Raw genomic sequence first — 21,095 nt, 5'->3', positions numbered from 1 at the left:
TTGACGGTCGCGTCGGCAGATGCGACTTGAGATGTTCAAAGACAAACCTGGTCATCATCAAGATTTTCGAATACAGATTTCGGCAACAGTAAAGCAGAAGTAGAAGGGCGCTTAGAGAGAGATGGAGATGGTTCCAGGCTCGGTCCAATGGTAGAGGCGACGTTTGAGTCGATGTTGCTGATAGCTGGATCGGTCCGTCGACGTTTGAGAGCATAAAGTGGTGTCGATGTCCCGTGCCTTTTGTAAGAACGAGCGGGTGATGATATGACGCTGATCTGCCGGTAGTTGGGTAAGGCTGTCTGGGTTGTCTTGTTGACACTCCGAGCAACTCGTAGTGACGAAATGTTGGCAGCGTTCGTGGTTTGTGACTGGACGTTATGCCTGTCTCGATTTCCGCCTGATATACTCGATTCATCGCTGCTGAGTTCGTCGTCCTCATAATTGTGACCTTCCGATTGACCAGACGTCAGCTTGTGCATTTGTGACATTTTGATTGCAATTGTTGGTGATGGAGTTGGATCATGCGGCTTTTCTACACGGTACGACGGCTCATGACTGGGGTCAGAGGGCATTTCTAGGTGATGACTTGGTGTTGTGAGGTCTGGGTATTGTGATAGGGACACGAGGCTCATGATGTCAGTAGCCTGCCAAGATGAAATAGCAGAAATGAATGAAGAAGGAATTCCAAGAAGAGCATAGCAAGTATGGCGGACAAAGACGAAGGCAGCATCTTGTTATTTCTGATGCAAGGTGAAGATGCAGAAGAGGAGTGAAAGAAGGCATTTATTGATGACGCAATTCTTTATCGTTCTCCTAAAGAACAAAATTACACAAATGGAATCGAATGAAAGACAAACTTGCTACCACATTTGATTGACATTTGATTGACATGTTCACTGTGGTGTGCTTGATGGAATGTCTCCGTCTTTTCAACTCAGAGTCCAAATTCAGAACAACCAACATTAACAAAAGCATTGTTGGTCAGAAGGTTAAGAACATATAATTCAACTTCATGGATAGGGAGCTAGAACTTATCGTTTGTAGCCTTTACCTTGAAATTTATATATTAAATAAATCTGTAAGGACATTGATATATGCCGCTCGAATTCAGACTTCAAGCATAGTCAAGTTTCCCTAGGCAGAATGTGATATGGGATCTTGACAACATTGCACCTATGTCCAGGCAGGGACAACTTCAGATTAAACGAATGACAGATTCTTCGTCTTTAAGTATTGAGTCTATTCACATCATGGATCGATCTTCCCACGATTGAGGAAACACCTATCTGAGACCAGAATACACCATCTCTCGAGATTTTTTGTCCTCGCGCTACAGCATTTTCCTGCAACAGTCGATGATCCGATGACTGCAAATAGCGCGGCCTTCGCACTTCCTGCAGAGAACACCAACATAATACTACTTGGTACACTCTCAGAGAGTTACATTCGGTACCAAACGCCCACTTTCGCACAAACGAAACTGGGCCGTGTACTGCCAGACTGAGCTGGATGTATATGCATCAACAAGCATAATGTTCAAAGAGATTAGAGCAAGACAACAATAGGCTGAGTGATATTTTACTGAATATATTTGCGTTCACTATTTTCCGTCTGTGATCCTTAGTTTGAAGTTCTCGTCGAGCCTTTCTCCCCGCGTTTTAGTGGAACTTCACTACTTCCAGTGTCGCATCGCCTGTAAATCTCAATCGATGAATACGGTTGGGTCTTATGTCATATCAACAGTCAATGCAATGGTGTTAATTAATGGCTTTTCCTGGCATCTTGTACTCGCTTACTTGGTTGACTTCGCCGGCACCGCCACGGACTCTGGTCATGCTAGTGTTTGACGTTGTGTCATTTCCACTTTGAGCTGAATGTGGAAAGCTTCATTCCAAATGTCAAACCCCGACACGGTTAGTGTGAACTTGGCGGTTGGGATTGAATGTGGAGACACGGTAGAAGTGTTTCACTGGAAAGTAATATCTAGTACGTCCTTAGAGTCAACATGTTTTTCATCATTCATTCCATAGCATGCTTGTTTTGTGCGCCACGTGTTTTAGCGTGATGTTGGACCGTGATGTATTGAGCCACATACCAGACGCATACGAGATAGCGCAATTGGAAATAGCTTAGGGATAAGTGTGTATATCGTGACCAGTCCCCCGATTAAGCCTTTGGCTTGACAGTAAAGTTATCCATCTTAAACTTCAACGTTGTTGTCTTACCACCAGTCGCCGGTTGAGCATACCACTCCATCGAGATGATCCAAGTACCAGTCTGCGAAGTAGGGAAATCCGAAACAAAATTCGCCCATTGGTCGACGTTGTGTGTGCCCTTGTTATTTGGTGAAAAGATGGTGCTGCTGAATGTCTTTGACGAAAACTGGAAATTCCCCAATTGGTGCCATAGACCATCTGGTGCTTGAGCCTCGACATACAGTCCCGGGATATTGGGCGCTACATATTTAGATCCGTCTTTGGGAAGGAGCATGGACCATGAGAGCTGGAAGCGCGAGGCTTTGCAGATCTTGAAGGTTTGGGAGAGCTTGTTGTAGCTTGTCGGATCGTTCGGTCCCGAAGTTGCAGTGACTTGAACAGCGTGGTTACTTTTGTAGCCACCAGTCACGACACCTGCGCTACCGAGCTTTGCATATGTGGGCTTGAATACCCAAGGACCTGTAGTATATCAGTCAAGCCGAGCATATGTTCACAATCATCGCCGTGAACTTACTCAAACTGGACTCGAAGCTGGGGTTTTTGAGTGAATTTGCCGGGGTAGTGCAGGCTCGCATATCAAGTGCGCTGGGGCCATCAGTGGTAGGTGCTGCAAATACAGTGGCCGAAGCCGCTAGCCAGGAAAGAAGGACTCGTGCAATCATGGTCACTGTTCGGTAGTAGAGTATTAGTCTTTGTCAACGGTAAAATAACGATGAAATTAAATGACATTAACGCAAGAGGAAATGCGAGGGATATAACCATCTTTTTGTACAAGAACAACAGCTTAGCAATCCTCTGCAAAGTAGGGAAGAAAGCATCATGTGTTGAAAGTTTCGATAGTTCCTAGAGGCGGCCGATCTAGACCCTCAGCCGCAGTGCCTAGACCATCTTCTAAAGACTAACAGGGTTTCATTCCAGGGTCCTTCTACATCTGTCTCCTAACCTATTGGCCTGGGTTTCCTTTGAGTCGACAGCTGAACCGTTGAGTGAACACAGGCACTTCTGCTTTCTTACGTTGGTCCCGATACACGAACACTGAACCTTAATTGCCATTCGAAGCAGACACAGCGAAAGCCCACAATATGACTTTGTTCAACTGAAGGACGGTTCATGATTGACTCAACAGTTGAAAGACTGTATTGGAAACTAAAAATAATACATTATAAGATTTTGCAAGTAATTGTTCCTCTGTCACTTGAATGTCTACTCTTTCGCAAACTCAGCAGTTTCTTTATCGCACCAGTCCCAGAAGGCGACCGCAACACCAGTCCCACCATCTTCCTGAGTCTTCAAACTCAGTAACAAATCCTTTCTGGGACTCGGATGCCACTTTCCCCATGGAACACCATACCGACCACCATCATCAAGCTTAATCTCAGTGCTAAGACCGGCCCAAAGTTCTGAATACGCGCCTCGTTTGGGAGGGTGTAGTAGGATTCTGATGGGTGCCTTCAAAAACCACGGAACTCGGTCCCAGATGTTAGTCATGAGATTCCCCGGATTCTGAGCAATAAACACAATTCCGTCTGATCTCATTCGACGATCGAACTCGGATGCCAAAAACCAGTTTCCCATTTTGGAAATGGTGTAGTTTCGGGAGAGATCTCGTGATTGATTGCCAGGCTCAAGCTCTTCCAGTGGTATACCACCTGGTGGTGCTGACATGTCCACCATGCCCGAGGCCACGAAGATGACTCGCGTCGAAGGTTCAGACGAAATACTGGCCGTATGCTGCAAGACAGGAAGCAAGAGCTTGGTGAGGAGGAACGGAGCCAGACAATTGATGCCTATATGAGGCTCGTATCCTTGAACAGTGAGTTCGTCATGCGGTGCGTAGCTTATGCCAGCGTTGTTCCACAACACATCCAGACGAGTCTCTTGTTCTACAAAAGCAGAGGCACAAGCTGCTACAGAAGCAAGATCATTAAGGTCGAGGGGAAGAGTCTTCAGGTGGCCAGTGCTTTCTGGAAAGGATGCTTGTATATCCTTCATTGTCTTTGCTGCTTTGGTTGCGGAGCGACAAGGGATATAGACTGTGCCGCCTTTGGAATAGAGTATGTTGACGAGCTCGAGGCCAACTCCATTGGTCCCGCCAGTAACTAGAAAGACTTTCCCATGCAAAGAAGGGACGTGTTCCTCTGTATAGGTGGGTTTCGAAGGAAACATCTGTGAAAAAGACGCACTCATGGTTTCGTCGTTGTAGACAAGGATAAAAGTTTGGGTAGGTGCAGGATTGAGGATTTTGTTGGTTGCTTTTCTAAAGATCATAGCCTTGCTCGTTTCGACTGGGGAGCTACCGACCTTCTTTATATATTTTCCCTAACTGTAGTTTCATCCACTAGATAGGTTTCTTACATGCGGTCTGACATGTGGCATTGATGATTTGTGGAGACCAACACTAATTGTCAGAATACAGTACTGTTAAAGTCGATATAGTGATGGCTCAACTAAGAATGACAAAACAAATAAACATTATGTGCACCTTCATGCTCTATGGGACCTATTACAATGCAACAAGAGTCAGAGGGGGCTCCCCCCTCTGGGCTCTCCAAAAGTTACTCGTTCTCACAATTCCCCTATCCATTAAGAACCACCACCTTCTCGCAAAGTTCTCACTAACCTCCCACCCCATTGGATCCCACGGTAACTGACCCCAGACCATTAGACTGCCACTCCGCATATCAGCCATGAACTCATCTTCATTAATAACAGACACAGACTTGAGCAGCTTGTCCCGCAGAGAAGCCCACGGCAACATGTCTAAATAAGGTTTGTGTGGAACAAGGTTTTGCAGATCAGTTGGTGCGATAGCTGAAGGGAGATTGATGACCATGGCTTTTATATGGAAGCCTGGTCGTGGTTGGCAGTCGAGGTCTAGACATTGGGCGATGACGGCGAGAGCAGCGCAGGCGGTCATGTCTGCTAAGATGATGAAGTGACTGTCTGCCAAGGGGCTTGAGCCAAATGTGTCCACCACAGCCGCGCTTAGGTCATGGTGAGTGGATAATTGAGCTTCGTTAGAGGCAAGCCTAGTATCTTCTGTAGAGGCGTAGGTGTCTACACTTCCAGAGTCGAATTGCACCGCTTTCTTTTGTCGCATACCTATACCCAGTCATTAGTTCAGCCCTTTGACTGTCAGTGTCGATGCACATACGTCTCGCCCGCTGAGATAACCTGTTCTGGATCCGCTTACGCTGAGCAGGGTCCGGGATGTTTGTCCAATCATCGGCAGTGGACTTCATAAAGGGTTTCCAGTTTGTTTCCATCTTTGATGCTTACAGAGAAACTCTGAATAGAGTGATAGAAAATAACAACAGATGCAGATGCAAGTTGACAAGTTGACATTCTTGTTCACTGTAAGAAGAGGCTTGGTTGAGCTTGTCTGACAGTGGAGCATGTCAGACTGCATAACCGAGATTGGCCATCGAATCAGGTTCTGACTAATCCTTACAAGGCTAGTCGCTTATATCGTGCTACTGAAAGTGTTAGCATATCAATTCAGGGCTAGAACTATTAAGTCCGGGTTACCCCTTGGCATATAATTTAAAATAGTATATAATATAAAATTTATATAAGGTAAATTAATATATAATCTTATAAAGTACTATAAAAGTTATAAATTAAGAAGTCTATATAAAGAAATTATTAAGGTTATATTATATATAAATTAAATACTTATATACCCTAGGTATACCTTTTTATATACTTATAAATACTTAATAAAAGTAAATAAAAGAAATAAAACTTATAATTTTATTAATTTTCTATTAAAATTCTATTAGAATTTAATCTTATTTTAATAATACTTTAATAAAATCTTAATAGTATTTTTAATAATAATATTAATAAGTATAATAAAGCCTTTAATAAATCCTCTAAGAATATTATTATTATTAAATAAATAATAGCTATAATATTATATAAGTTTATAATTTATTAAAGTTTTATTATAGTAAAAAGCTAGATTTAATTAAAGAAATTTTAAGGTTTTATTAAGGTTATATTTACCTTTATTAGGCTTATTATACTTAGTAATCTTAAGTTTTTTATAATACTTATAAAACTTATAAAGCTTTTTATTAAAGCTAATATTATAATTTACTTAAGCCTAATTAATTATACTTTAATATTTACCTTTAGAAGTAATTAGCTAAAGAATAGCCTTTTTAAGAGCTTTATTTTTAATTTTATTAGGATTTAAATTAAGTTAAATTAAAGCTTATAAAGACTTTTAAATAATATTAGCCTTATATTTCTTTAAGGTTATATATTAATATAAAGAAGGTATTATAAGGCTTATAGGCGTTATTATAAGTATAAAGGTTAAAGTAATATCTAAGTTTATATTAGCTTTATTAATATATATTTAATTAGATTTATATATATTATAAAGGAATTCTATTAAAATTAAATTAAGCTTTAAGTTAGATTTAATATAATAAAAAATATATTAATAAATTCTATTTTCTAAGATTAATTAAATATATTATTAGCCTTATTATTACTATTTTCCTAGGGATTAATATAGAAATTAACTTTACTTAAAGCTATAAAATAATTATAATAATAAAGGCTAATTAAATTAAACTTAAATAGCTTTTAAAATAAATTAAATTAAAGTTTAATTAAGGTTATAAAGTTAAAAAACCTATAATTATAAGGTATATCTCTTTATCTTTATTAGTAAATTAATAAAAGTATTCTCTAGGATAAAATAAAATCTAGGAAATTATATTATTTTATTATATTTAAATTAAATTAAAGTTCTATTAAGGTTATATTAAAGAAGTATTAACTTATAAATAGGTTATTATACTTATAGCTAATAGGGTTTAATTTAAAATTAAAAGGGTATTACTTTAAGTTATTATATTATACTAGAAGATAGCTTACCTAAGAAAAAAGAGAACTTAATAAGTAATTTAAACCTAGCTTTAAATAGAGTTATATATACATTTAAACTAGGGTTATATTTAAGTTTTTATTAATATTTAAAGCTAAGCTTAATTAAGGTTTTATTAGTATTATATAAATATTATATAATATTTATATAATGCAGATTAAACTTTTATTAAACTTAGCTTAAAATACTAATAGAAACTTAAATATAACCCTAATAAAAGGCATATTAAAAGGTATATAAAAGACTTATATTAAGTTTAAGTATTATAATTACTAAATTATTAGAAATATTAAAGGAAAAAGAAAATTTATAGGTATTTTTATAATATATAAGGCAGCTATTTATTAAATAAAGAATTAAACTAAGTATATAAATCCTATAAAACCTTAATTAAATCCTATTTTAAACCTTATTTTAATTTTAATTAAATACTATATTTAACCTAGCTATAATATTTATAAAACCTTAATATAATCTCTATAGAATACTTTAATTTTACTTATTCCTTTTTTTAATTTTTATTATAATATACCCTTAAAGTCTTATATACTATATTAGTTTTTTTTTTTTAAGTTAAAAAGAAAATATTACTTTCTCTTAAAAAGCTTATAAGTTATATTTTTAAAATTTAATTTAACCTTCTTTATAGCTAATTTAAAACTATATAGTTAATCTAGATATATTTAATATAGGTTTTATCTAGATTATATATATAATTTTAATTACTTATATAATAATTATTTAATTTATTTTCTAGTCTATTTTAATTCTTATTTATAATAAAGTCTTTTATTATTATAACCTTATCTATAATAATTTAAATAATAAGGAAATAATATATTTATTAAAAGTATATTTATTATATTATATTATTATATTAATCTTTTAACCTCTCTTTAATATTAATATATAAATATAAAAGGCCTTATTTAATATTTTTATTAAGCTTATAAAATCTTATTTAAACTTTATTAATTTAAAAAGCTATTACTTTATAAATTTATATCTATTTTTTATTAATTATTATTACTATAGTAATAGTTTATTATCTTTAACTAATATATAAGTTTTTATATATCCTTTATTAAATTCTTATTTATTATAAGTTAAACCCTAATTAAGTATTAATTAATTCTATTTAATATAGTTATTAAATATATATCCTTATTGCCTTTATTTCTATTTATATTTTAATTTTAATTAAGCTTAAGCCTTTACTATAAATTAATAAATACTTAACTTTATTACTCCTTATTATTAAAATGCAAGCCTATAAAAGTTATTATATTCTCTTTTAATAGCCTATCTAATAGTTTTTTTTTCTAAGTAATCCTTTATAGTAAACTTTATTTTTATTAAATTAAAATACTAATATAAGCTTAATTAATAGTAATATATAATCTTAGTTATACTTAAATATAAATTAACTTTTATTTTCTTTTTATATTAATTTAAATTAATTATTATTCTTAATATAATCTTTATAAAATAATAATAATAATATAATATTATTTTTATTATTATTTAATAAAGCTTTTCCTCTTTATTTATTTAAAAATAAGGCTATTATACCTTTAATTAGTTTAATATTATATTTAAATAATACTTTAACTTTAAAAATAAATAAATAGAACTTAAATAATTTACTTATTAAAGCTTAATATAAAGATAACTTAATATTATTTACTATATAAATAAAAACTTAGCCTAATAGAGCTCTATCTCTAATTACTATAACTATAGAAATTTATATACTACTTTATATAAGATTAAAAAAGGTAATTATTTATATCTCTTTTATTTATCTATTTCTTATTAATATATATATATAGCCTCTTTTTAATATTACTTAAAGGTAATTTAATATTTAATTTAATATTATTTACCTTAACTATAAAAAGAAAGGTATTATTTTCTTAAATAATAATAAAAGCTAGGAATTAAACTATTAGATTTAAGTAAATTACTATATTAAAGCTTAATAATATATTAATAGAAGCTTAATTATAATTTTATATTTATCTCTTTTTTTCTCTACTTTTACTTAAGTTAAAGCTTTAGCTATAACTTAATTACTTTACATTTAAGTAATTCTCTTTTTATCTTTATAAATTAAAGTTATAACTATAGAATCTTAGTAGTTTCTCTATTTTCTTAATTTTCTTTCTTTTCTTTTTCTTAATTTTACCTTTATTATTTTAAGTTAAAAGCTTAAGAGATATTAAATTAAATTTGCCTATAACCTAGTTAATAGTAATCCTATATATTAATAAGTCTATAGTAATAAAATACTTTAGAGACTTAATAGGATTATTAAAGACCTTATTAGCCTAGGCTACTTATAACCTAAGGCATTAATATTAGTCCTTATATTTATAGTTAAACTTAACTTTCTTAAGGAAAGTAGCCTTATTATTATAAATATTAAGACCTTTTGCAAGCCTTTTCTTAAAATCCCTTAGGCATTTAAGCTTCTGCTTAAGCCTTATTATTATTTAGCCTAGCTTATAAGTCTAAAAATATATTATAAAAAGTAAAAAGAGCTTATAGTTAAAGGCAATTAACTTAATAAGGCTATAATTATTATTATTATATTAGGTTTCTTAGAAATACCTAGCTTTATATTTTAATTACTTTAGGCCTTTACTATTATTATTAAGTAAGATAATATTAATAATATTTTTTTTATTAAAGAAATAGCTATTAAAATAGTTATAAATACTACTATAAAGGCTTTTTCTTTTAAAAATAGAAGGTATAATGCTATATAAGTCCTGTAAATTAATTAGCTATATAATATAGCTAGTAGTAGATAGACTAGGGATTAATTAATTGCCTTAGTATTTAAATAAGTAATTATTTAAAGGTACTTAATAGGTTATAGGAGGAAGAAGCTATTATATATATAGAAGTTTCTTTTATTACCTTCTTATTATAGAGTTTAAGTTATAATAATTATCTTATTAAGAAAGTTAATTATTAAGAGATATTTAAGTTTAATATATTAGGTTTTTAATTTATATAAATTCTTTAGTTTTAAATTTATAAGAAAAACCTTAAGAAAACTTAGGCTCTATAAAGTATAAAGTAAAAAAAAAAAAATACTTTAAAGACTTTTATAATTAAATATCTTAAAGCTTCTTTTTAATATCAATTACTTTTAAAAGCCTTAATATATTAAATAATATTATTTTAAAAATATCTTATAAATTAAAAAGATTATTATTATTATCTATTAAATTAAAAACTAGAATTAATAGTTATAAATTCTTAAACTTTATATTTCTATTTTACTAAGCTTAAATTAAGGTTTAATTAATATTATATTTATATTTATAAAGGCATATAAATATATACTAGAATCTTACTTTTTAAGGCATTATAATATTATATAACCTTTTAATAATAGTATTAAACTATTTTTATTAGCCTCTTCTTATAGCTTAAAATACTATTAATTAATAATAAAGGATTTAATAAGCTATATTAATATTTATCCTATAATTAATATTAAATATAACTTATATTAAAATTATATAAAGTAATAAAAAGTATTTCTTATAGCTATTTATATTTTTAAGACTTTTAAATATTTTATAAAGAAATAAAATAGCTTAAATAGTAAATATCTAATAATTTAATAATATTATAAGGCTATAAGGCTATACTTTTAAATAAGCTTTTAATAAAACTCTATACTAAAATAAAGCTATATAAAATAATAAGATAATAATAAATACTTTCTTTTTCCTTATATAATAAAACTATTAATAAAGAAAAATAAGAATAATAATAAAAAAGTAAATTATTTTATTTTTAACTATTTATTTAATATAATAAGTTAACTTAAATTATAGTTATAATATTAATATTATATTACTATACTATTTAACCTTATAATTATAGCCTTATAGCTAAGTAATATATAAGGCAATTTTATTATATATATAATAAAATTATTAAAGTATTATATATTAGCCTAGCTTTATTCTAAGATTTATATAACCTTATAATAATAAAGATAAGATATATCTCTATAGGCTAAAGACCTTTAATTAAAAATAATATAATATTAACTATATTTAGCTATAAAGTCTTATAATTCCCTAGTATTTTTATTCCTTAGAGAGATTTATAGTAAATTTAATAAGAAAGGTAATAGCTTTATATACTATATTATAAGATTAAAAAAGGAAATACCTTTATAATAAAAGAAATTATATTTTATAATATAATAGGTTAATATAAGCTATAATTAATAGAACTAAGGGTATTTATTTAAACTATTAAAAATAAATATAAGTATTTTAAGTAATAGCTTTTCTATATATTTAGCTCTAGTAGCTTAAACTATAAGAAACTCTATTTAAGTTAGAATTAAAGAAAGAAATTTATATATATAGTTAAGAGTTTAATATAAAGTTAAAATACTAAAGTAAAATAAATTTATTTAATACTATAGTTAATTAAATTAAGTTATATAACTAGACCTCTTACTATATTATATAATTATCTTAATCCTTATATAATTATATTATTAATAATTTTAATAAAGTTCTTATAGCTATAATAATAGAAATATAAGGACTTTATTATATTTATATTAATATAAACTATATCTTAGATTTAATTTAAAATAGGCAATAAAAAGCAATTAAGGTATATTATAATAACTTAATTCTTCTTATATTTTACTTAATTATAAATAGTTAATATATAATAAGTTAATATTAAATAGGAGAAAGATTAATATATTTATAGTATATATTTTACTTTATATTAAATTTATATTAAATCTTTTTTAAGGTTTCTATATATACTTCTATTATCTTTATATCTATTATTAATATTATTATATTAAATAATAGGTAATATTATAATAGGATTTTCTTAATTTCTTATTAAAAATAAATTTAATATAAAATAATAATATTCTTTATATATTATTACTATAATTAACTATATAAGTTAATTTTATAAAGGTATTTAATAAGACTTAGATAATATAATAAGTAAAGATATTATTAAGGTTTAAAGGGTATTTTATTAGCAATTTAATAGAGATCTTAATCTATAATAATAGCTTAAAACCTATTATTAAATAGGCTAATATAATACTAATAGAAAGGCCTACTAAGTAATCTCTTTATATATTTATTAAGGCTCTTAAAGACTTAATAATATATAAGAAAGTCTTTTAAATTAATAAATACTTATATATAGATTATAACTATATTAGTAATTAGTATATCTTCTATAGATATTATATTTATATAAAGATTATACTTAATTAAGATTTTAATAACTATTTAATAAAGATTAATTTAAAATCTTTTAATTTTATAATTCTTTAAAATAATATATTAATCTTAAATAAATTAGCATTAAGTAATCTTTCTTATTACTTTATATAAAAGCAAATAATAAGGTAATTTATATTATTCTATATAGCTTAATAAATATATTAAGTAATAATTAATAGTAATTATATAAAGAAAACTCTTTAACTTATTTAATTTAGCTTACCTTTTTAATATTAATATTAGTATATTATATTAAAAATACTATTACCTTCTAAGAAGATTAATTTATATTAAAGCTATATTAATTATTAGACTTTTTTAATATTAATAAGGCTTTAGTAAATTAAATTAAATATTATACTATTAAACTTTATATAGAATTCTTATATTCTAGATAATAGTAAAAGTAAAGCTATATTAATAATTAATTAATATTATATTAAAGTTATAGCTAATATATTTAATATATAAAACTAGTTATTTTTAAGTTAAATAATATTAAAGATTACCTCTTAAATTAATAAAGGAGTCTTAATTAACTATAGCTATAAATAAGAATATATATTAGTTAAAATCTATACTATATATAGTATAGCTAAAAGATCTTTTAAGATAATAAGCTAGTTAATATTACTATATAGAATATATTCTATTTAATTAAAACCTTAGCTATAGTTCTTTTCTATAGATATTATTAGACTATTTAATTAAGCTTCTATTAAGGTTATATTAATATACTATATAATAATATATAGCTATTATAAAGTAATACTTTATAATAATAATTAAAATTAAATAGTTCTTTGCCTATAATTAATTATTAAATAATATTTACTTAGCTAAAGAATTTCTAAAGTATTATAGAGAAATAATATAATTTTTACTTATATAACTATTAGTTAATATATCTAATAGCTCTTTATTAGCTTAATATTAACTATAAGATATTAAAGGATTATAATTATTTTAATTATAGTTATTTATTTACTTTATAGAAAATAAAAATAGGCTTATAGTTATTATAATATAGCTTATAATTCTACTTAAGGTTAAATTAATATAAAATATATTAAGTCTATTTATTAATATTAAATTAATATATTAATAAGGTTATATAGGGGTTATATAGAATAGCTTTTTAATAAAGCAGTAAGGTTTTAATATTCTCCTATAGAGAATAAACTTTATTTATAAAACTATTTATAATAGTTTAAAGTAAGATTTATTTAAAATATATTAAAAGAAAAAGGTATATAAAAATACTATTATATTAATATTTATAGATATTATAATCTATATTAAAGTATAGAGAATAATATAATAAAGGGCAGGTTTTTATTAGCTTATATAAATATTAAATCTAGGTTAAATTTATAAATAAAAAATAATTAATTACTTTTATTATTAACTTATATAATCCTTTAAATTAAATATATTAACTAATACTTAGCTAAGTAATAAAATAATATATATAATTCTATTAGGATAAGTATTAAGCTAATTAAGTATAATTTAACTATAAATAAGCCTTTTAATAGTAATAATAAGAGAAATACTAATAGTATTATATATAGAAATAATAAAAGATATTTAATATTATTATAAGTTAATTAAGGTATTAATATTTAATATATTATAACCTAGTTCTCTTTTTCTTACTTATAGGAATACTTTTACCTTAAGTAATATTTAAAGGTTAAAGAAAAAATATATTTCTACTTAATAATCTAGTTAAATTAATAAAGTTAATTTTATTCTATAGGTTTAATTTATTAATTATATAAATAATAAATTAATATTAATTATAGCTTATAGTATTAATATCTCTATATTTAAAAGGATTAAAAAGTATAATTAAATACTTTTCTTTATTATTAAAAAGGTTATTTTTTTTAATAAATATATTCTAATTATTCTATTTTTATAAAAATTATATTAGCTTAAAAATATAATATTCTTTATTTTAAAAGAGAAATTTAAATAAAGTTAAATAAATAAAGTATTAAGGTTATTATAAAGTTTTATTAATATTATAAAATATTAATATCTATTTAAAAGAGCTATTATAACTTATATATTATAGCTAAATAACTTATTAATTATAATAAAGTATAATTATTATTTAATTAATTATAAATATTAATATATATAAGGTAAAAGGTTAATAAAACCTTAATAAAAGCTAGATAAAACTTAAATAAAATCCTTTATTATATTTTTAATTATATAAATAAAACCCTTTTCCTTATATATAGTTTATATAAACTAGAATAAGATAAAAAGTATATATTAATTACTTAGGCAATTAATACTATAAAGAGGTATACCCTATTAAAAAGTAAATTTTATATTATATACTATTTTAGATTATATACTAAGGGGTTAAATGCTATTAAGTCTTTATAACTCTATATATTTAATTTAATTGTTAAATAGTTTAAGTCCTTTAGGCAAGAACTATTATTTTTTTATAATCCTTAAGCTTTTACCTAGGCCTTTTTAATTTCCTTTAGGTTTTTAATAAAGGTTAATCTATTTATATAAATTAAATTTTTAATAATAATTAAATTTAAAGTTCTTTTAAAATAAGGTTTTTTTTATAATATAACTTTTTTAATATAAACCTTATAATAAAGGTTATAAAGAAAGCTTTTATTATATTAAAGATAATAATAACTTCTTTCTCTTATAACCTTAATTAATTAATAAGCTAATAATATATTACTTAATTAAATAAGACTAATTAAGTTAATTAATCTTAATCTCTTATTATATATAGTTAACTTATTATAATTCTTATATATAATATTAATTATTAAGCTAAAGGCTATTAATTCTAGTTATTATTTTAATAGTTTATATTTTAATATAATTAAGGATATAATTAAAAGGCTTAAGAATAAAAGCCTTTTATATATAAAAGCTAAGCTTTTTTATATAATAAAGAAAAAAGATATTTTTATAAAGGTTAAATTAATAGCCTTTATTTATAAATTAAACCTCTTAATTTTATATAAAGAAAATAAAAAATAAAAGCTAAAGAAAATATAACAGCTTAAAAAGGTTATTTTAAAGAAAAAGATTAAACTATCTAGAAAGTAAATTATATTCCTTAAGGCATTTAATATAATAATCTTATATAATAATTAATTTAATTAATGAAAAAGATATATTATAATAGTAATTAAGGCCTTTAAATTATAGCTAAAAGAAATCTAAATAAAGAAGCCTAAAGCTAAAGGCTTAGTATAGATTATCTAGTTAATTAATTAAATAATACTACTTCTATTATAAGAGATTTATAATATTATTAACTAGGGGGGCAAGAACTACAAGAGACCGACTTATTAGGTTAGTGTTAGCTGACTTAGGAGATACTCCTCTGATAAGATGCCCCCTGCACAACCAATTGCCGCGATTTACCGCCAGCTTAACTGTCCAGCAAAAGGTTTCTAGACACTTTCTCTGGAACCTTAACTTAATTAAAAAAAGTATATTTTTCCGAGATTAATTCTTTTATTGGTGCGTCTGAAGTTTGGCGCATATTTAATCAAGGGTATGTGAGTGAGATCCACCTGCTGCCTAAACTGCCTATGCTAAGAAGTCTAAATGCACGGCTAGCAAATGATTATATAAGTCGTCCTTTTTCTTCCTTTCAGCATCTCGAATTAAAACATCTCACCTCAGTATCAAGAACGATCTGCAACAAGACATAATTAGTAAGTTAACTTATGATACTTAGAAGGCTGTTTATTCTTGTACCCTAAGACTTGGGATGCTAACCTTTCTACTACCCAGTAGACTCACATCATGTCCACGTCTACCCCAACTCTCTATCCTGGTCTCGGCTTGGACCTCCGATATCACGATCAGGACAGGGATGAGATCTATCCCATAGGGATTCACTACAATTGTTATGGTGCTGACTCTGAAATGCTTCTCGTGCGAGAGGTCGCCATGATGATTGTCATGAATCAATTGACAGAGAAACCGAATTGGCATCTCAAAGTCTTCGACGAGACCATCGCCGAAAAATGGATCCAAGAGGCTCTGGCAATTCCTGTCGAGTCTCTCTATGATGACATTGTCCCATCAGGGTTATACAACAGCCCAACCAAACTCAAAACTATCCTCGATAGGAAGTGTCTTGAATATGTAAGAATCTCATCTTTATCAGCCTTATTCCCTGTTCATTACTGACCTGTCACTGCCAGTGTATCAAAGAGCTACGCGTAAAGGCCAAGTTCTTTGAAAAGACGGGTCTTATCCCGACCCTGGACGCCTCTGCGTCTGTGGTAAAGGCAGATGGCTACGTTGACGATTCTCTGCGTCAAAACCTTCAAGCTGCGTTCGCCAAGCTCAAGCTAGAGCAAAAGGATGACCCGGATTGGCACCCCAACACCAATGAAATGGTTCAGAACCTTGTCCATCCGTCACTCTACCCACTCGTCTATGGCCGCTCACGAGTCTTTCGCGATGAGGTTGTTGGCGTTGCGGATGCTATCGACCGATGGAGCGGCAAAGGAGACGTCATCCCTAAAAAGAACGATTGGCCCGTGGACATGAGCCGATCCCGTTATAGTACAGGTGTTGGAGGTGGTCAGATTCATGACTCGTACTGGTCCGAAACCTACCAGTGGCTACCGTCCAACGTTAGCTTTCAGGATGATTTAAGTGCCAAGTTCACTAGCTACATCAACGGTCTCCATCCTACAAAGCATTCAGAGATTTATGCGACTATTGAGAAGCTTATTGACAAGGCAATTACGGCTTGGGACCTTTGCATACCGCCTTATCGAACGGGCGACAAGGAAGGGGCTGGTAGAACGGAGCCTCGATTTGGCATGCCTGAGAATCCTGAGTAAGTTTTCGAGATTGGTTTAGAATTTTGGTTTATACCTACTCACAATGTGCTAGCGACGAGAATGATGAGAACTGGACTGTATCGATCGATGATATCCCTTTACCAAAAGGAGAAAACGAGGATGATGGAAGTGATTCTTACAGATGGGAAATGGAGGACCGGCAACGTGAAGCCTGGGAGGAAGCAAGGGAGCCAATCCAGCCGGAAGCTCCAGAGTTCAAGGCTTGGGACTATGGTGTCAAAACATTTGGTTCTTTTCGAGATCGTTACCCGGGCCTCCAAGTCATCATCAAAATGGCATCCATCGAGCTTACCCCAGAAAAGCCCACCTTTCCTGCCGGAGGATGGCATGTCGAGGGCCAGATGAACGAGCACATCGTCGGTACGGCCCTCTACTACCTGGATTCAGAGAACGTAACACCCAGCTCCCTGGAATTCCGCATGCAGACAAGTTCATATCAGGACGATTTCCAGGACTTGGTTGGTCAAGGTCAATACAACTGGATGGAACAGGTATACGGCGCCGAACTCAACGGGGGAGATTGTCTTCAACAATACGGCAGCGTTGAGACGAAAGAGGGAAGGTTGCTTGCGTTTCCCAACGTCTTCCATCATCGCGTGTCGCCTTTCGAGCTGCAGGATAAAACAAAACCGGGACATCGCCGTTTCATTGCTCTGTGGCTTGTCGACCCCAACACACGGATTATCAACACGGGCAATGTTCCGCCTCAACAACACAGTTGGTGGATGGAGAAGGCTTTTGGAAATCTGGATGCGGAGAAGAACATTCCTCATCCTGTTGCGAAGATAATCTCGGAAGCTGCGCCTGATCATTCGGGCATCAAAGCTGCCGTCGAGAGAGGAACGCCTCTACCCGCAGAGCTGATGAGCATGGTCCAAAACGAAGTTGGCGGATCTGCGATGCCTATGACTCTACACGAGGCTAAGGAGCACAGGCTAAAGTTGATGCAAGAGAGGAGTCGGTCTCAGGTAGAGACAGAGCAAAAATGGTCCAAAGCAACATACAGCTTTTGTGAACATTAGACACGAGGGAGTGTAAACATACACCACTATTCTTAGGTTAGGGTAGAGTTAGATACCTAGCCTAAGAAATCTAACCAGACTTCCATAAACTAGCCTAACAACTTCGTCCCTTGCGCTCCCAGCGGTTGATATCACGTGCCGTCTGCAAAAGAGATCAAACGCTGACAGTGCCAGGCAGGTGGCAGCCGATCCTTCCAGTTAATCACGTAGAAGCGGAAGGCAAACGCTCAAATTCTCCAATCTCATTTTTCTTCTTCCCTCAACGTTCTCCTTCCACACAAGATCTCGCCGATCAAGCGCGACTCTCCTGTTTGCGCAACCCCAGCTTGCTTCAAAGTGAGAATCAAAACCACCAATACGACGCAATTATACGTCCCGATTAAAAAGATCCCGAAGCTCAACACCACCGCCCACCGAAGTGAAGGATTCGAGCATTTCCGACGTCAAGCTTTCCCCCGAAGATATGGAGCCTATCAAGCCAACCAACGGCGACAAGAGAGCGCATTCTGCTGCAGATGAGAATGGCCAGAACCGTTGGATTCGTCGTAAGCTCAACGATGAGGACTCCAAATCCTGTGAGTGGAAAGACATCGACTCCATGGATAAAGCTAATGTGTGCAAAGCAAACGTCCCATCTACCCTGATCCCGATTATGGAGAAAAATGCGAGCAACCCGAGAGGCTCCAGCGCTACGAGACATGAGGTTCCACCGGTTGTCCGGTCTTCCGTCGGCAGCCAATTTCCTAGTGACTTCAAATTCGCTCCTCAGGATGCCAAGACCCTGGGAGAACGCATCACCGAGGAATTGCAAACCAGCAAAGAGTTGCGCGATGGGGGTCGCAAACTCTGGACCGAAATCAGTCGACTTGAGGATCGAATTCATGATCATCAAGAAATGGCCAGTGACGACGGTCAAAGGGGCGAAATTGTCCGTTTAAGGTTGGAGATGTGTGACGAGCTCAAGATCAATCTTTCTACCTTGCAGGAGCGTTTACGCTGGAGAGAATGGTTCCTGGATATGAGCACTACAAAACTTGATTCTCTGTTGAAAAAGAAAGCCGCTATGACTGAGTAAGGGCCGGGTCGGATGGATAACTAGAACGATAAGTTTAGCAGATTCCGTAGAGATAACAGCTGAAAGCTGGATCAGAATGTTTTGGTGGCCGGCGGCAAGATACTATATGAATGATACACGGAAGGACATCAGCCATCTGGCACGTTCAATTACAAAGCTTTTACTTCACACCTACCAACTACCTTCTTGCGCGTATCGTGGCCATAGACCCCTACCATAGTGGAGTCATTTTCTATTACTGATTCAACCTAAGCCGCCTCCTGTGGAAAAATCTTTAATAATCACAGGACCTCTCAATATTACCCCCAGCAAAATGATAAACGCGGAGCAATGGGGATGGAGTAGCACAGTCTTGGCTAATGACCTGAACGTATAATTCTACCACGAACTTCCTATGGATTCGGGATATCTCCGAGTCCCGGACGATCATGTCTCTAATCATGAGTGTATTATTCGGTTCACAATGACCAATAGAGCACCTCAAACTGTGGATGGCACAGGTCAAGAGCCAACCCGCTAACTTGACAAAAGCCGCAACGTATAACACGGGTTGAACACCATAGTAATGCAAAACCGCTAAATATACAAGGACGGCAGTTCTTTCAACCTTGTTCCAGATATATATCAACCAAATTTCTCGATAATGGAGGGAATCCTTAAATTACCTCACTCGCCTAACCATGAATTGAGTTGTCACTCTCGCCTAAAACTCAAGATGTCGTCAACCGCTCGCTAGTCTACAAAGAGACTGACGCGCTTGTCTCCGGTTTTAGGTAACAACCATGTAATACCATTGGATATCTTCTTTATCATTGACGTAAATCAAACTTATACACCGAAGACGAGTTCGTTCAGCAACAGGAGGGTTAACTTCCATTCTATAGACAATCCGAATTCTGAAATTCAATATAAGTATCTACGTATAGTATAGTATATCCATGATATGCACAACATTATGTACTACCACGTGCTGCAAAATTCAACATATTCCACTCCATAAGAATAGATCCAAGAGAGTATAACATCAGCCACTATATCGCTGGCATTCCAACAGGCATCAGATAATTGCCTCTGTCTCAGTTGCTATCAGAGCCCTTCTGAAGAAAGTAACGATCAACATTGAGCTTAGGACCTGGTGTCACAAGGAGTGCGTCCCTGAGCAGTAATGGGACTAATACCAAATCCATCGCCTCCAGCATTGCACAACGTCTTGCGCGGTGCAATAGATCCATCAATGATAGGCCTGCCAGCATTGAGGCACTTCTCTTGGCAACTGCCACCTCCCTGTCAAAGTAAAGATACCCAGATTAGCAACTTTCCGGTTTCCTTATTTAAAGATTATGGCTTGAGGTGGGAAAATGCAAGGTTTGGACTTACACTGGCAACACAGCAGTGAGACTTATCGGGGAAGAGGCATTGGCACCAAATAGCGCCTTGTACGGAGGTGGCAGCAGCCATGATGGTAGCGAAGATTGCGAGACGGACCATTTTGATGATGAGTGTTTTTGAGGAGGCTTGAAAGTATCAATTGACTTGAGAGTTTATAAAGAGGTGCGATGATAATGTAGTAAAGACCGAGTGATGTCTGGGTTGGTGGTGATGATAACAGATATGGGATGTTTAGGAGCCTTTATGTGAAATCTCTCACAGTGATGATATATACCAGTTCCACTAGTTCCTGGCCAGAAAC

The 21,095-nt window shown here is 31.4% G+C and overlaps 6 protein-coding genes across 6 annotated transcripts; 2 read left to right on the top strand and 4 right to left on the bottom strand.

Moving 5' to 3' along the window:
- Nucleotides 1-35: 35 nt before the first annotated feature.
- Nucleotides 36-632, bottom strand: FSST1_001336 (uncharacterized protein; the record flags this gene model as incomplete). Its single annotated transcript, XM_083227224.1, has 1 exon — nt 36-632. The coding sequence occupies one exon, from the start codon at nt 630-632 to the stop codon at nt 36-38; it is 597 nt and encodes a 198-aa protein (XP_083091518.1).
- A 1,534-nt stretch (nt 633-2,166) lies between these two features.
- On the bottom strand, nt 2,167-2,878 carry FSST1_001335 (uncharacterized protein; the record flags this gene model as incomplete). Its single annotated transcript, XM_083227223.1, has 2 exons — nt 2,167-2,675; nt 2,731-2,878. The coding sequence occupies 2 exons, from the start codon at nt 2,876-2,878 to the stop codon at nt 2,167-2,169; spliced, it is 657 nt and encodes a 218-aa protein (XP_083091517.1).
- A 541-nt stretch (nt 2,879-3,419) lies between these two features.
- FSST1_001334 (uncharacterized protein) lies at nt 3,420-5,482 on the bottom strand (the record flags this gene model as incomplete). The annotated part of the gene is made up of 3 exons (XM_083227222.1): nt 3,420-4,382; nt 4,837-5,318; nt 5,371-5,482. The coding sequence occupies 3 exons, from the start codon at nt 5,480-5,482 to the stop codon at nt 3,420-3,422; spliced, it is 1,557 nt and encodes a 518-aa protein (XP_083091516.1).
- A 10,750-nt stretch (nt 5,483-16,232) lies between these two features.
- Nucleotides 16,233-18,330, top strand: FSST1_001333 (DUF4246 domain-containing protein; the record flags this gene model as incomplete). The annotated part of the gene is made up of 3 exons (XM_083227220.1): nt 16,233-16,577; nt 16,637-17,283; nt 17,340-18,330. The coding sequence occupies 3 exons, from the start codon at nt 16,233-16,235 to the stop codon at nt 18,328-18,330; spliced, it is 1,983 nt and encodes a 660-aa protein (XP_083091515.1).
- Nucleotides 18,331-18,793: 463 nt separating this feature from the next.
- FSST1_001332 (uncharacterized protein) lies at nt 18,794-19,405 on the top strand (the record flags this gene model as incomplete). The annotated part of the gene is made up of 2 exons (XM_083227219.1): nt 18,794-18,905; nt 18,954-19,405. 2 exons carry the CDS (start codon nt 18,794-18,796, stop codon nt 19,403-19,405), a joined length of 564 nt encoding a protein of 187 aa, XP_083091514.1.
- A 1,125-nt stretch (nt 19,406-20,530) lies between these two features.
- On the bottom strand, nt 20,531-20,893 carry FSST1_001331 (uncharacterized protein; the record flags this gene model as incomplete). The annotated part of the gene is made up of 2 exons (XM_083227218.1): nt 20,531-20,689; nt 20,783-20,893. The coding sequence occupies 2 exons, from the start codon at nt 20,891-20,893 to the stop codon at nt 20,531-20,533; spliced, it is 270 nt and encodes an 89-aa protein (XP_083091513.1).
- Between the last annotated feature and the right edge of the window lie 202 nt (nt 20,894-21,095).

Source organism: Fusarium sambucinum, chromosome IV (assembly GCF_050947815.1).
Source record: "Fusarium sambucinum isolate potato_lamoka chromosome IV, whole genome shotgun sequence".
In the NCBI taxonomy this organism is placed as follows: Eukaryota; Fungi; Ascomycota; class Sordariomycetes; order Hypocreales; family Nectriaceae; genus Fusarium; species Fusarium sambucinum.
The sequence above is the reverse complement of the archived record's forward strand: the minus strand, read 5'-3'. Positions and strand labels throughout refer to the sequence as shown.